The sequence below is a fragment of the Rhinopithecus roxellana genome, chromosome 17 (assembly GCF_007565055.1).
Source record: "Rhinopithecus roxellana isolate Shanxi Qingling chromosome 17, ASM756505v1, whole genome shotgun sequence".
Taxonomy (NCBI): domain Eukaryota; kingdom Metazoa; phylum Chordata; class Mammalia; order Primates; family Cercopithecidae; genus Rhinopithecus; species Rhinopithecus roxellana.
In genome coordinates this window covers 104,029,061-104,044,177 of record NC_044565.1, presented here as the reverse complement: position 1 = coordinate 104,044,177, position 15,117 = coordinate 104,029,061, and the positions used below count along the sequence as shown (strand labels likewise).

The 15,117-nt window shown below is 36.8% G+C and overlaps 1 protein-coding gene across 1 annotated transcript in view; it reads right to left on the bottom strand.

Annotated features, from left to right (window-relative positions):
- LRPPRC (leucine rich pentatricopeptide repeat containing) overlaps window positions 1–15,117 on the bottom strand; it is a 124,377-nt gene that overhangs the window by 13,150 nt on the left and 96,110 nt on the right. The window contains exons 30-34 of the mRNA XM_030920927.1: window positions 14,542–14,668; window positions 7,709–7,797; window positions 3,256–3,460; window positions 1,427–1,566; window positions 1,184–1,299 (exon numbers count right to left, since the gene is read on the bottom strand). Coding sequence (XP_030776787.1) covers window positions 1,184–1,299; window positions 1,427–1,566; window positions 3,256–3,460; window positions 7,709–7,797; window positions 14,542–14,668 — 677 coding nt within the window. The remainder of the gene's footprint in view (window positions 1–1,183; window positions 1,300–1,426; window positions 1,567–3,255; window positions 3,461–7,708; window positions 7,798–14,541; window positions 14,669–15,117) is intronic.

The following is a 15,117-nucleotide window of genomic DNA, read 5'->3' as shown; positions in this document are numbered from 1 at the left end:
TCCTGAAATCCCTATCATAAACTGCCTTTCCCTTAAAATTTAAAAAAAAAAAAAAAATCAAAGGGAAAAAAAGTAAACAAGCAAACAAAGCAAGAAAATTCCCAGTGAACTGGAATTTCTCTTCTCCAGCAACAAAAGTAAGAGTCTGAGAAGCAGTGCTAATTCATCCTTTATAAAACTGTTAACAGAGACCCAGTTTTTCAAGAATTCCTTTTAAAAATGGGTTGGATTCTACCGTCAAACTAGATAAACTTTAAGGATCAAAACTGGAGATCAAGCACATGGGTACAGTTTTACTTTCCCTATCTACTAAAGATCTTTCGCAGCTGGTAAATATGTAAGGGAATATAATACTATTTACGATCAGAAATTGTTCCCAGGCCTCAATTTGACACAGGGAGTCTACACAAACACAGCCGTTGGCGGGATCACGGTGACTGTTTGACTGCCACCTGCTGGGAAGGGGCTCCCCAGCGGTGCCTGTTTGTGTACATTGCCAGTGGCAGCTCCGATCACCCACTGCTCTGTCGGCACTTGGTGTAGCTTTATATTTAGTGCTGTTAAAATGGCATGAATGCAGTTGTCTCCTTCCCTGAAGATTGCTAATTTAACTGAGAGTGCGGGCCACAGAGACCTGCATTTGTCATTTAATGTGTCTGTGACACACAAGTGAATAGAAAGCATATTCAACTCTTAATAAACCTTGAATAAGGCACTGAGAATGTTTGAGTATTCAAGTGAGAAGCTGTACTTGAAAAGCAAACATTTCCTACTTTTTGTTTGCAAACTGTGTTGCCATGGTGATGCACAGTATCTAGAGCATTTGAGAAATTAAAGTAGAAAATCAAAGAAATTGTTGTTTTGCATTACCTATCTGCAAAGAAACATTTGCCTTTAATTATTTCAGCAAAACTCACTGCCCCCTACCTACTCCCCACCTTGCTCCCTTCCAACCTTAATTCTAAGGACATTTCTGGTTTGATCTGGGATCTTTAAAAACAAGTAACCTAAAACCTACCATCCAGTCCTTGTCCTGCAACCTTGATTCACACTGAATTTAAACAGGCTAGCTGCGTACCACACTGAATTTCCAGTATTCCACCACACACCTATGTCTAGTAATTTCTCAGTTTACTTCTTGCAAGCCTCGAGCCCCACTGCTCCATGAGTGGAGGGTAATTACCTGTAGGAGAGCTCTGGCATCATCCACCTTGCCTGCGTCCACAAGTTGAAGGAAAAAATCAGTGACAGGTTTATAAATTGCAAACTGATTGGCCAATCTCTCTGCCATGATGCTTACTGGAAAAATGACAGGTAAGAAAAATCATTAGAACAGTGGTATAACTCACCTACCAAAGAAATTTGGTCTAGTCTCACTAGAGAGAAAATGTGCTTTTGTGTTCTTTAGCATAAACAACGAACTTACTCTTTTCAACTGCTGGTTCCAACTGCTCCTCTATTACTTTTCTGAATAAGTATGCCAAGCCGAAGAATTGGGGTTCAATGACTTGATTCTCTGAAGTAAGCATATTTTCAATGTTTTCTACTGCGACATCTATGTTATTGCTATTAGAAAAAAGCAAAATAAATTATTTTAAAATTTGCTTTTATATTAATATTGCAGGCAGTTTAGTATAAGAACTTACTTTTACATCCACTCATGCTAATACTTGAGGAAAAAAATGAAATACATTTACAATTAACCAAATAAAAACACTATGCAACTGAAACCCAATCACATTTAAGTAGCAAAAACAATCACTAGCTGGTTCATGCTACCATGGTTGCTTATCTTATTTCACAGCAGTTGAAATAGTTGGTTTTAACAATGCTCTACAGACAATCAAACAACTATATACAGGAGAATTCATGAAGATAACTTAAAAAATTCTGTATCTTAAATATTTTTGCCACTCTTTGGATATAATTTTTGCTACTCTTTGGATATAAAATGAAAACTTGTATAAATGCTATAATTTTGGCTTTATGATCCACAACTGGTCACTACTGCATAAAAATAGTATTTAACATCCCAGGGTTCTTAAAGATACTGATGATGTTTCAAAAGGCATATATGCATGTCTCTTACAGTCGCCTCAATTTCTTTTTGTCAGGTATGATACATTTGGAAAATACTCAATTTATACTAAAAATCTCAGGAAAAAGTATCTTCACACTTTGAAAAAAATCAGTTACATGGTTATGGTAAAAATTATCTCTGACTATCTTTTTGGTTAAGGTAATCTATAATGGATACCTTACTGTTATGGCATATTAAATCCAATCAGTCAATATTGTGTTGAAATATTAAACATAAGAATTCTTTAAAAATGAATACTCTGTTACAATATATTTTTATAAGTTTTAAAGAATTACTTAATAGTGAGTATGTTCTCCAAATCATATAAAACTGTGTTTATATGGTAAAACTTTAAAATTCACCCAGTTCTTAGATGAGTAATCTCCTCAATCTTCTGATTTAAAACAATCACATTTTCTTATTAAAGGAAAGTTATATTTGGGGAAATAGTTTGAAAAGGTCAAAACAAAACACAACTGTTTCTCTGCTCAAAGAAAGAACAAACAAAAAACCCTACAAAAACAAACATTACATTTTAATATCATGTCCCATTAAATGTATGCAAGATTACTAAAGAACATTTTTTCTAAAAGCATATTAAGGGTATCAAATTCCATAAAGTACTTCGCTAGGGGGCTTATTAAAAATCAAGTCCTTATTTACTTCTACAGGGGTAATTCTCAAAAGGAATTTAGAGACAGTGGTAAGAAAATCAGCTCTAAATACCTCCCTTGTTTGTGGGGGGGGGGGGGTGTTCACAGGGTGGGTAAGGAATATGAATACGGAAATGCACATTTTTAACAAGCTTGCAGGGCCCTCTGCTTCACAATATTCTACTAGTATCCCTGTCAAATATTACTAACAAATGAGATCATTTTTCACTTCTGAACAAAGTGTTTCGACAACAAGAGGTCTGACATATATACACAAGAATGAGAAAGGTTATCAACTGTGGAGCAAGATTTATGAATTTGGTAAATGCTGTTTATTCTAAGATTTAAGGTAAAGAAAAAACATTTTTCAACATATAATTACTCCCTAATCAGCAACTAACATCAACATTTCCTCTGCAGTTCATATGGTTTCCACATGTCTAAAAGTTTTTAAAAGGTGGTATCTCAGGTAATGCCCATTCTAGTGGCCAATGAAGGGAAAGAAGGCTTGCAAATACTCACTTCTTTATTTGTGCCAAAGCAATGTTATTGATGAAAACCATTTTTGAAAGTCCAAGGGAGTCTTCGAGTCCATTTACCATCTTCTGAACTACTTCTATGTTTTCAACATCACCCTTCATGGCCAATGCCTGGATGAGGCGGGTCACTGCTACCTTAGAAGGGGTCTGCTGCTGATCCAATGCTGTTTTCAGCGTTCTTAGAGCCTCTAAAATACAAGAGCAGGCGACAGGGCTTTTCTTATATGACCTGTGCTGAGTTTAACGCATTCTGAAAACCAGCCTTTAAATATGAACACCAAATGGCCATATACAAAAAGCTATGAATAATTTAGATTACAGAAAATATTAATACTTCATGAGATACCCCCCAAAATTATTTACCTGACTACGTAAGATTTTAGATTACAGAAAATATTAATACTTCATGAGATACCCCCCAAAATTATTTACCTGACTACGTAAGATATTTGAGGCCTGAGAAATTTCTTCTTTCAGGCACAGAAAAAATACAAATGTTACCGATAATATGAGTTTCATTTAGGGATAACATTTAGTGACTAAAGTTGGTAAGTTCAAATGAATATAAATAAGAGTTTCTAAAAATTAGAGTTTCCAAAAATGTGTGACTTCTATCCATGTTCATACTTGTCCAGATTTTATTAACTCAAAGATTAAATGATCACTGAAACTTAATATCCCAACAGTTCTTTCTCAAAAACAGTATCTCCCTCTAGGATCAATGTTCCAAACTGAACATTCAACTTTCACACCAACAAATTTATTTTATGATTAGATGCCCTGTGATTATTTTCTTGCACTAAATTAAAAAAAAAAATAAAGCCTACTGATTTCCATGAATACAGACAGTCCCTGACTTACGATGGGTTTATGGGGTAGTTAATGCATTGTCAACTTAAGATGAGTTTATCCGGACTTAGCCCCATCGGTAAGTTGAGCAACATCTGTACAATCAATGGAGTTTTGTTTATATGTTTTTTTGAAGTATCACACTTTCAAGTACTTGATTGTAAATAACTATGGAATAGCCTTCTAGCTAACTGACTCATAAAACTGTAGCAAAATCATGATATGAAATAAAGTGGTAGACTGAGGAATAGCATAACAATTACCCTTACCATTATCAAAGAAAACTTATAGCTTTATAGCAACTAAAGCAATGTAACTTAGACAAAACTAAGACTCTCCTAACAGCTTTCCAAGTAAGAACAGCTTAGCTTTACAGAAAAATGGGGAAAGGGTATTAATTAAAGTCTACTAAAAATACATGGAAAGTGGAAAGACATGATGAATTTAGTGTTCATTAATGAATAAACAATTTATAATTATTTGAAATACACAATCTAAACCACTCATTCTAAAATGGGAAAAAAGAAAAACAGTTTAAAAAGCATAGTCAATAAAAATTTTAAAATACACATGCATATACAGGAAACAAAAAAATGTTTTTATACTATTTTAAAAATATAATTTATAATAAGCTTGATAAAATTTTGTTAATGGGTGGTCATACACAGATAATTATAATAATAGTTTTATTAACCAAGAATATTGTCAGCTAGGGAGGATCTTCCCACAGTACGTTAAAACAATAATAACAAAAATTAGATTAATGATGGTGATGACTGTAACTCAAACTTACTGAGCATTTGCTACATACCAGGCACAGCAGTTTAAACAGCTACTCTCACAACTACCCTTCCGAGACAAGTACCAATTTTACAGATGAGACACCTGGGCACAGAGATTAGTTTGCCCAAGGTAAAGTCATATTTTTAGACAAGACTCGAAGATTCCAACGATCCCAGAGCTTCCATCTATGAGTGCGTGTGTGCACGAGACAGCAGAAGGGTGGGGAGAACAGACCAATTCTCGTCTGTCCAAAGATAGCACAGGACCTTGTGACCTAAATCCTATTCTCATATAAGGCTTGCCTTCTGTACAGTTAATGACTTCAGGGACACCAAAAATGTTACCTATCCACATCCCTCACCCCAGGTCCTTTCCCACTGTCACCTAATTCCAACATTTACACAATTACTAGTGATACTGATTACACTGTACAAGTGCCATGTATCAGCTATTAATATTCACCAATGGTAAAATTTAATTGGCTTTACTTTTTCTTCCTACTTTAGATGGGGTTGAGAAAAAGAAACCTAAAAGAGAGAAAGGCAGAAGAATGGAAGGGGACTTTGAAAAATCAAGAGCTCTCATCAGCCATGGAGCAAAATAAGTGCAAACCCCACTCCTGTTCTCACTGATGATCATTTTACTCCAACAACAGGTTTGTGGTGATATGCTCAGGAAGGGGGTGGGGTGGGGTGGGGTGGGGTGGGGGTGGAAGAGGTAGTGCAGCAACAGTGGGCTCAAGGCTCCTGCTCTCAGGCAACCTCCAGTTGAGCTGAACAGCTCAGAATAGTAGATGATAAATTATACCATGTCCTTTCCTGTAGCTTACACAGGGCACCTAACATAAAAATAAAGGGTACCAATAAAGCTGACGAAATTTGGGTCAGGTTCAGCTGAAAAATGAACTTCTGAAATTAGAAAAGTGTTTTGTTCTTATCTCCATGTCTACAGAAACAAAAGCTATTTATGACAATGAGCTTATTTATATGGCGAGCAAGTTTAACTTTTCATTGTTTTAAAACTGTTTATCATTTTGTTACATAAAATACTAACGGACATAAAGTCATTTTTGGGGGGCCGGGGGAAGGGGTTCGCTCTTGCCCAGGCTGAGTGCAGTGGCACCATCATGGCTCATGGCAGCCTCAACCTCCTGGGCTTAAACGATTCTCCCACCTCTGCCTCCTAAGTAGCTGGAACTACAGGCGCATACCACCATGCCTGGCTATTTAAAAAATTTTTGTAGAGACCAGGTCTTGCTACATTGCCCAGGCTGGTCTTGAACTCCTGGACTCAAGCAATCCTCCTGCCACGGCCTCCCAAAATGCTGGGATTACAGGTGTGAGCCACTGCACCTAGCCACAAAAATCTAGGCACAAAAAGTGTTTTCTATTCACTTACGTATTCAGTACTAATCAATTAGGAAGACAGCTAAAGACCAGTACATTTAGGTATTATAAACAACATTGAAGTTGCACAATTAAACAACTTCCTCTCAAGGATGTGAAATTATGTGATAAACATGCAGGACGGGCACGGTGGCTCATGCCTGTAATCCCAGCACTTTGGGAGGCCAAGGCGGGAGAATCATTTGAAGTCAGGAGTTCGAGACCAGCCTGGCCAACATGGTGAAACTCCGTCTCTACTGAAAATACAAAAATTAGCTGGGCATGGTGGCAGGCGCCTGTAATCCCAGCTACTCAGGAGTCTGAGGTGGGAGAATCGCTTGAATCCAGGAGGCGGAGGTTGCAGTGAGCCAGAGCCATCCCACCACTGTACTCTAGCCTGGGCAACGGAATGAGACCCTATCTCAAAAAAAAACCAAAAACACGAAAAAAACAAAAACAAAACCCTAAAACAAAACCAAACCAAAACATGCAATGAGGAATAATACCATTATTACAGAGAGAGGAAGCAACGAGGTTACACTTCCAGAGCTTTTTCAATCTTCCTTAGAGATCTCCTAAGTGGGTTTTATTGTATTGGCAAAACTGCAGTATCACTGCATTCACTCAAATTCAAATGTAAATCTTAAAGTGGAAAGTTACTTACCTAAATTTAAGAGATTCATCATAGTCCCCCTTGGGAGATCATTCATAAGACCTCCACATCCAATTTCATCCCCTTGAAAACTCTTAAACAGCCTCTACCAAACCAATGGCCCCCACCCCAATCCTCCCCAAAGTCATGTCCACATCTTTCAGGTGTCATTCTCTTAACATTAATCTGAAAACTCTAAACTTCAAACAAACACTGTATTTTATTGCTGTTGGTGTTATGAACTATTTAAAAAGTATTAGATTAAGTTTTAAAAATCAATATTATAATCATTTGGTGCACAATCCCACACATTTAACACTCAATTTAACTCATTTGCTATCTCACACACAACCAACACAATATGCAAGAAACAACTGCTGAGAATTGTTTCAGATGCTCTAAAGTATGTTAATTTCCAAAGCAAAATGACTTGTGCTGTGAATTTTAACGCACTTGAAAGCCTGTACTTTCTCTCGTTCTGGAACACAAATTTTGCATGTCTGAAGAGCCGTGATTCATCTTAAGAAAACCCATCTTGTGTTAAATGGAATGGAAACTGGACTAAGTGGTCAAATGACAAGTACATTCATATTCAAGCTGTATTATAAATGCATGTACAGTAATTTACGTCTCTCAGCTACCACAAAAGGCTCTTGATAAGCAGGTAATTTGCTAAATGGACTCCTTTATCCAAGTATTCGAAGGGCGTTACAAGAAAAATCTGCAGAGGCATTAATGTGACGTAAAGGTCAAGCATTGTGACATACCTTTCAAATAATCCCGCCTAACTTGCGTTATGATGAGGAGGCTGTTGGCAGCATCGTTCAGTGTGAAGCCCTTGATGTGGGTCTCCGCGCTAAAAGAAGCAGACATTTAGAAAGGAATTACTGACATGCTTCTGATACGATAATAAATGGTTGAGCACCAAGGTGAAATTATAAAAACTACTGTTCGTATGTTAAAAATATTGCTGCAAAATATCGACCTGGAGACAGCTTTTGTGTTATCCTGTCAATGGTTATAGAAGGATAATTTTTTTTTGCATTCTGACAGATGACAAAGTTGGAAATGAGCAACAAAAGAAACAAAGTACAAGATTTTTTTTAAACAATCGGTTCAGATTCTTGAATGCTGACATATTAGATGACTAAAATAACTGCGTGCCCCGCATTGTTCTGCCGTATCCTAAGCTGGATACTTCTTTTTTCTACATTCACAGTAATTATAAAATGTAAAACTCTTCTTCCAGAAACAAAAATGAAGATTTATTTTCAGCACTGTACATTTTAAATATAAACTAAAGCAGATTACTAACACTGTATCACTTGGTCAATTAATTTTCAAATTTCTGCCATCTAGATTCATACAGTTTTTGAAGCTGAACATACTACAGAACTCAAACTACTGGTACTTTAAAATTAAAAATTTCACACAACCATCTTGCCCTAGCCTTAAGTTTGAAACGAAACACCAACTTTTAAAACTCAAGAGCAAAAAATCACTTGACTTTTCAGTAAAACCTACAGGATTAAAAAAAGCAAAATGAAACAACAAAAACAAACAGGAAACCCCAAAACCTAGCTGGAGATTTCTGTTTGCTACACTGTTTGCACATCTCCTGTGATGAAATTTCAGCATCCTTAATGCTCCCAGAGTTCATCTCTGGATTAGAAAATCTAAACAGGTCAAAAGGAACAAAAGCAATTGCTGCCATTTGCCTTATCGAGCTCAGTGATGACCTTGCTGCCAACAACAGCATGCCCTGCCAACATGGACATATAAGCTGGGCAGATTGCAACGAAAGCAGGGTCACTGCTAAATTATTCTCATCCCAAGAAAATCCTTCAGAGACACTCCGACATGCCCATCCTCTCAGTCACTTTCAGCCTCTAAGGTCCACCCCTACAGTCCCTGGACACAGGATTTTCTTATTCCTCCGACCAATCCTCTTAATCCCACCAAAGCACCCATTGCTCAGTTTGACTTTTCTCCTTTGTCCCATCTGTCAAAGCTCTTAAGTCAACAACTCATGCATGAGACTACGAATTGCACAAAGGATTTACTTTCTCAATCTTTAGTATGATTAAATAAAAATTAGACACTATTAAAAGCTCGCTTCTAATATTATTACATGTATTATACCATATTAACTTAAAAATATTTACCTACAATCCATTAAAACCACAAGGTAACAAAACTTCTCTTTTAACTGACACTAAGTATGAACTACAAACCTTTCAAAAACCTCAAAGCCTATAACGTTCTTTTTCAATAATCTCTTCCTGTCTCAACCTGCCTGCTCATTACAAATATGAAAGTGGAGATAAATAGCAGGAAGAAGAAACCCCAGATCTATTCTATAATAATATATCCTACATATGTAGAAACTGATCAGTTACAACCAAAACAGATTCCAAAGTGGCAGAAAGAGAAAAATTTTAAAAAGTTGGGGGTAGAGATCTTTGCATTGGAAACATTTATACGATATAATAAAAGACATTAACTTTTGACTCCTAATTTTGATCTTTCCTTCTGGAAAAAATTGAGTCCAGAGCTATCAAATCAAACTTCCTGTGATGATGGGAATATTCTTCACTGGTATTGTGCAACATGGTTAGCCACTAGCCACACAGCTACTCTGATGAAGAAACAGAAATCTTATTTTAACTAATTTAAATTTAAGCAGTTACATAGGACTAGTGGTTACTGAACTAGATAGCAGAGAATTCCAGACATTTTATTTTTAGAACTGTCAAAATGAAGGGAAAAAAATTACAGGGGAAAAAGAGTACCCCTCTTTCAATTTACAATCAACTGCAAAAATTAAACTATCTTAACCAAAGAAGACAGTATTATAGGGAAACTTTCACATTGGACATTTCAGAGAATTTATTGCTCTGAAATGACAGCATTTCAAATTTAAGAGTTTTGTTGCCTTATGGTTTTAATGGATTTTAGGTAACATTTTTAAGTAAATATGGTATAATACACGTAATACAGGCATGAGAAGTGAGCTTATGCACAAAGGACATTAGTTGGTGATTATATTATTTAGGATAACAAAAACTGGCCAATTCAATAAAAATCATCAGTGACAGACATAGCATTACTTCCGAACAGAATGATACAGGAAACCAAGAGGAACGAGAGAAAATCAAGGTCTACTCTCAAAAGATAAAGTAGGGTTGTTGTTACATGATTCCTAAATTCCCTAAGAATATGGTTTAATGTTAGCAGAGATTTAAAACAAGAGTTTATATCCCTTACTGCTCTTTGAATTAAGTGGTTTCCCTCCCTTGAAAAGAATTTACTACAGATAAATTGATCTCCCAAAGTGCTGGGATTATAGCCGTGAGCCACTGAGCCACCATGCTCCACCAAAACCATGGCTCTTAAGGTTGACCAAGTGACATTACATAGAAAACTGTAACAACAGATAGCTATGGATCCAGAGTAAGACTGCCCAAATAATACTAGAGCTGTACTGCCATTTGCTACAGTAGCTCATTTGGCCACCATATTATAATAAAGTTGCCTATAAAAAAGCAACAGTTGTTTTTCACACTGATCACTGACACAGAATGGGAATGGGAAGAGAGGACCTAGTTGGCAATAAACAGGAACTGAACCCACAAAATATCTCTTGAAATACCTCAAGTAACATAGTTGGATAATTAGTAACTTAAACTTTCACTTCTGAATTTCCAGTCCAGCATTATTTTTTAAAGTACTCAACAATTTAAGCCATGAAACAATTCTACATAGTCAGATATAACATTTTATTGGTTCAAGGGAGAGGACATGCATCCAAAGCCCAGACTGACTTCAGGCTTTGGATCTTGGGTGCATACAGATGCACGGGGGAGGGCAACTCCCAATAACCCTGGTAGATAACACAGCTAAAAGAAAAGTCTCACTTGTATATCAAACTAAGAAGCAGAGCATGATGGCGGATGCCAAGGACTGGGAGGAGGGGAAATGAGGAGACAATGGTTAAAGTACAGTTTCAGTTATGGAAGATAAGTAAGTTCTGGAGCTCTATACAGCTTAGTGCCAACAGCTAACAATACTGTATACTGAAAATTGCTAAGAGGAAAGATCACAAGTATGTTCTCTAACACACAAAACCCAATTAATAATAATAATAATAATATTGAGGGTGGGAAGAAACTCTGGAAGGGGAAGGATATGTTTGTGACCTTGAAGTGGGCAATGGTTCCAAGGGTGTACACTTATCCCCTAACTCACTGAGATAGATACATTAAATATATATCTTTTTACATGTCAATCATACCTCATGAAGCCTTCATGAAGATCTAGAGAAGAAGGGAAGAAGATAAACCTTGGCAATCATTAAAAAATCAGGAAACAATAGGTGCTGGAGAGGATGTGGAGAAACAGGAACACTCTTACACTGTTGGTGGGACTGTAAACTAGCTCAACCATTGTGGAAAACAGTGTGGTGATTCCTCAAGGATCTAGAACTAGAAATACCATTTGACCCAGCTATCCCATTACTGGGGATATACCTAAGGATTATAAGTCATGCTGCTATAAAGACACATGCACATGTATGTTTACTGCGGCACTATTCACAATAGCAAAGACTTGGAATCAACCCAAATGTCCATCAGTGACAGACTGGATTAAGAAAATGTGGCACATATACACCATGGAATACTATGCAGCCATAAAAAAGGATGAGTTCGTGTCCTTTGTAGGGACATGGATGCAGCTGAAAACCATCATTCTCAGCAAACTATCGCAAGAACAGAAAACCAAATACCGCATGTTCTCACTCATAGGTGGGAATTGAACAATGAGATCACTTGAACAAAGGAAGGGGAACATCACACACCGGGTCCTATTGTGGGGAGCGGGGAGGGATAGCATTAGGAGATATACCTAATGTAAATGACAAGTTAATGGGTGCAGCACACCAACATGGCTCATGTATATATATGTAACAAACCTGCACGTTATGCACATGTACCCTAGAACTTAAACGAAAAGGAAAAAAAAAAAGATAAACCTATGTTTCACAGGTTGTAAATTTAAGGCAAATAGAGGTCATGCTTACAACTATCTTCCAGGTCGGCAGTTTCAACCTTGGTAGATCAAGATCCATGGGAGGACTATAGTAAGAAATGATGTTTTACATGACAACCCAATCCACAGATACATACACACACGCATAACTGAAAGCAACTTTTCATGAAATATTATCTTTACTACAGAAGTACTTTGAAATAGTCTATACTATTTCATTAATACAATGTTGGTTCTGTCCCACTTAATAGATGTCATGACCCACTAATTGGTTGCAACTGCCGTTTTGAAACTACTCTAGACCAGTGGTCTTCAATGAGCAGCATGCACACTGTATGAACACTCTAGGGTGAGGCAAGAAAACCTTTACATCTCTCTCTCCCTTTTTTTTTGAGATAGAGTCTTGCTCTGTCACCTAGGCTGGAGTGCAGTGGCACGATCTTGGGCTCACTGCAACCTCTGCCACCCAGGTTCAAGCGATTCTCCTGCCTCAGCTTCCCGAGTGGCTCGGATTACAGGTGCCCACCACCACACCAGGCTAATTTTTATATTTTTAGTAGAGACAGGGTTTTACCATGTTGGCCCAGGCTGGTCTCGAACTCCTGACCTCAAGTGATCCTTTCAGCCTTAGCCTCCCAAAGTGCTGGGATTACAGGTATGAGCCAACGCGCCTGGGCTTAAATCTCTTTTTAAAAATTTCATCTTACGAAGATTTTCTATTTTGAGTATGTTTTATAATATAGTTACATGTGATATATCAAGTACAATTTGTTATTAATCATATGCGATCAAAATGTTTAAGACATGATTCTTCAATCACCTGGGGTATGGAGTAAAATGTACATTCTCAGACCCCACACCAAATTGGCTGAATCAGAATCTTTGTGGTGAGCTGTGAGTAATCTGTTTATGCTACCAGAATAAGGATCACTGTTCTAGAACAAACCCAATGAAAATGAAAAATTAAAAAAAAAAAAAATTAAAACCTGTACTTTTAGGAAGTATTTCAGAGGTCTTCATGACCAAACTCAAAATCTAATTTTTTTTAAGTTTTCTGTCTTTGCTTCTATCTCATCACTTAGTCATACTTAATTCTCAACACAAAATGTTTCTCTTTTTTCTGGCTCTCCTTCATTATCATGGAAAGGGTTGGCATGGAGAGTTTCATAATTTTCTGAGGAAAGTAATTTTAGATGATCCACACCCTTGACCTAGTGGTTACAGATGACAGGATACTGCTCAATGTCAAATTTTCCAAGTCACTAATTAAGAGTATATCGAGTGTTCTAGAGATATATATATAATTTGATTAGGAATTGAGAAAACACACAAATGACAAACAGAGTACATTGAAAACCCGACAGTCCTAGTGCAACTGTCTTGTATCAAGACATGCAAATGATGATTCAAGACCACACACACACACACACACACACACACACACACAGACAAGTACAGTCATATAGAACACGTTTTTCAATACTAAAACACAGACAGTAAATACGGCCTATAATGCATAACTTTAGCAACACTAGGACACTGCCAGGTTTTCTTGTGATGTGAAAGGATGGCAGGCATCCATTTTCTCCTTAGGATTCTAATATTCTAAAAGTGTTGTGGACTTAAAAATTTTTTCAGATTATTCCTTTTCTTTTCTTCTTCTTCTCTTTTTTGAGACAGGGTCTCGCTTTGTCACCCAGGCTGGAGTGCAGTGGCGCAATCTCAGCTCACTGCAACCTCCACCTCCTGGGTTCAAGTGATACTCCTGCCTCAGCCTCTTGAGTAGCTGGGATTACAGGCACACGACACCATGCCCGGCTAATTTTTGTATTTTTAGTAGACACGGGGTTTCACCATGTTGGTCAGGCTGGTCTCAAACTCCTGACCTCAGGTGATCCACCCACCTCGGCCTCCCGAACTTGTGGGATTACGGGCATGAGCCACCTCGCCCAGTCAGATTATTTTCCTTTTTAATCAAAAAACACGAAAGGAGGGGGAAACACAAATAAAATGAGTTCAGTACCTATGTTTTTTCTACTTCACGCCACCTTCTTCAACACCTAGAAGAAATCTTTAGTATTAAGTAATATTATCATACACTCATCATACAGAAGAAAAACTAATGATCAGAGATGGCAGGTAATTTTCCCAAGGTCACAGAACTTTCAAGTAAGATTCAAATCTTAGTCTAAGTTCAAAGTCCATGATGTCTTTGTTTTCTCAGGCTACTCCCCCCACAAAAAGTACATGGATTTAGTTGCTGAACAAGAAACAGAATATAATAAAATTACTTTTCTGTGCATGGATATCTTAAATGAATCGTGATGGAACATTAAGCAAAATGTACTTCATTGTGTATGGCCAGTAAAGGTTTTTTTTTTTTAAGGTGAAAAAAACCCTGATAAAATTAGTTAACCATTTCATATGATTTTTATGGGTAGCTGAGGCCAATCAAGCAATTGCACTACACAGCACATTATTATTATTATTGGCTAATGGTAGCCAATATTCTTTTTTAAACAAGAGGTTTAATAAGTGGACTAATACTTACAATGCTTTCACTTCCACTGCTTGTGTAAAATACTCTTTTGACAGCAGTAATTTAATGAGATCACTGTAGGTTTCAGCATTAAATACAACGTTTTGCTGTTTTGCTTTCAGGAAAATACCATATGCTCCTATGAGAGAAAACAGACAAAAAATAAATAAGATGACATTATTCTGAAATGCCAAAAGGATGGAAAAAATCCTGAAACAAAGACCTAAACCCAAATATTTCTGCTTTTTAATACCAACCCACTGTTCACACTCTATAGAGAGACACACTGACATAATTCTTCAAATATTTTAAAGACAAAGCTACAGTTTTGGAAATTACAACTTAATCTGAATGGATGGTGCCTGAAGGGGTTTTCTCTTAAAATGATTTCTCATACCAGCTTTCTTAAGTTGATAAATTATTTTCTTTCTAATAAAAATGAGAAACAGCTCTTCTGAATTTATGAAGAGATGATACTAGTTTCAAAATAAATCGCAAAATGTGTGTTAAAGTCCAAATAAACCAGAGGTATAATTTAGATTGAGGGGAGCAAAAGATTCATTTTAAAGCAATCTTTAATCTATAAGT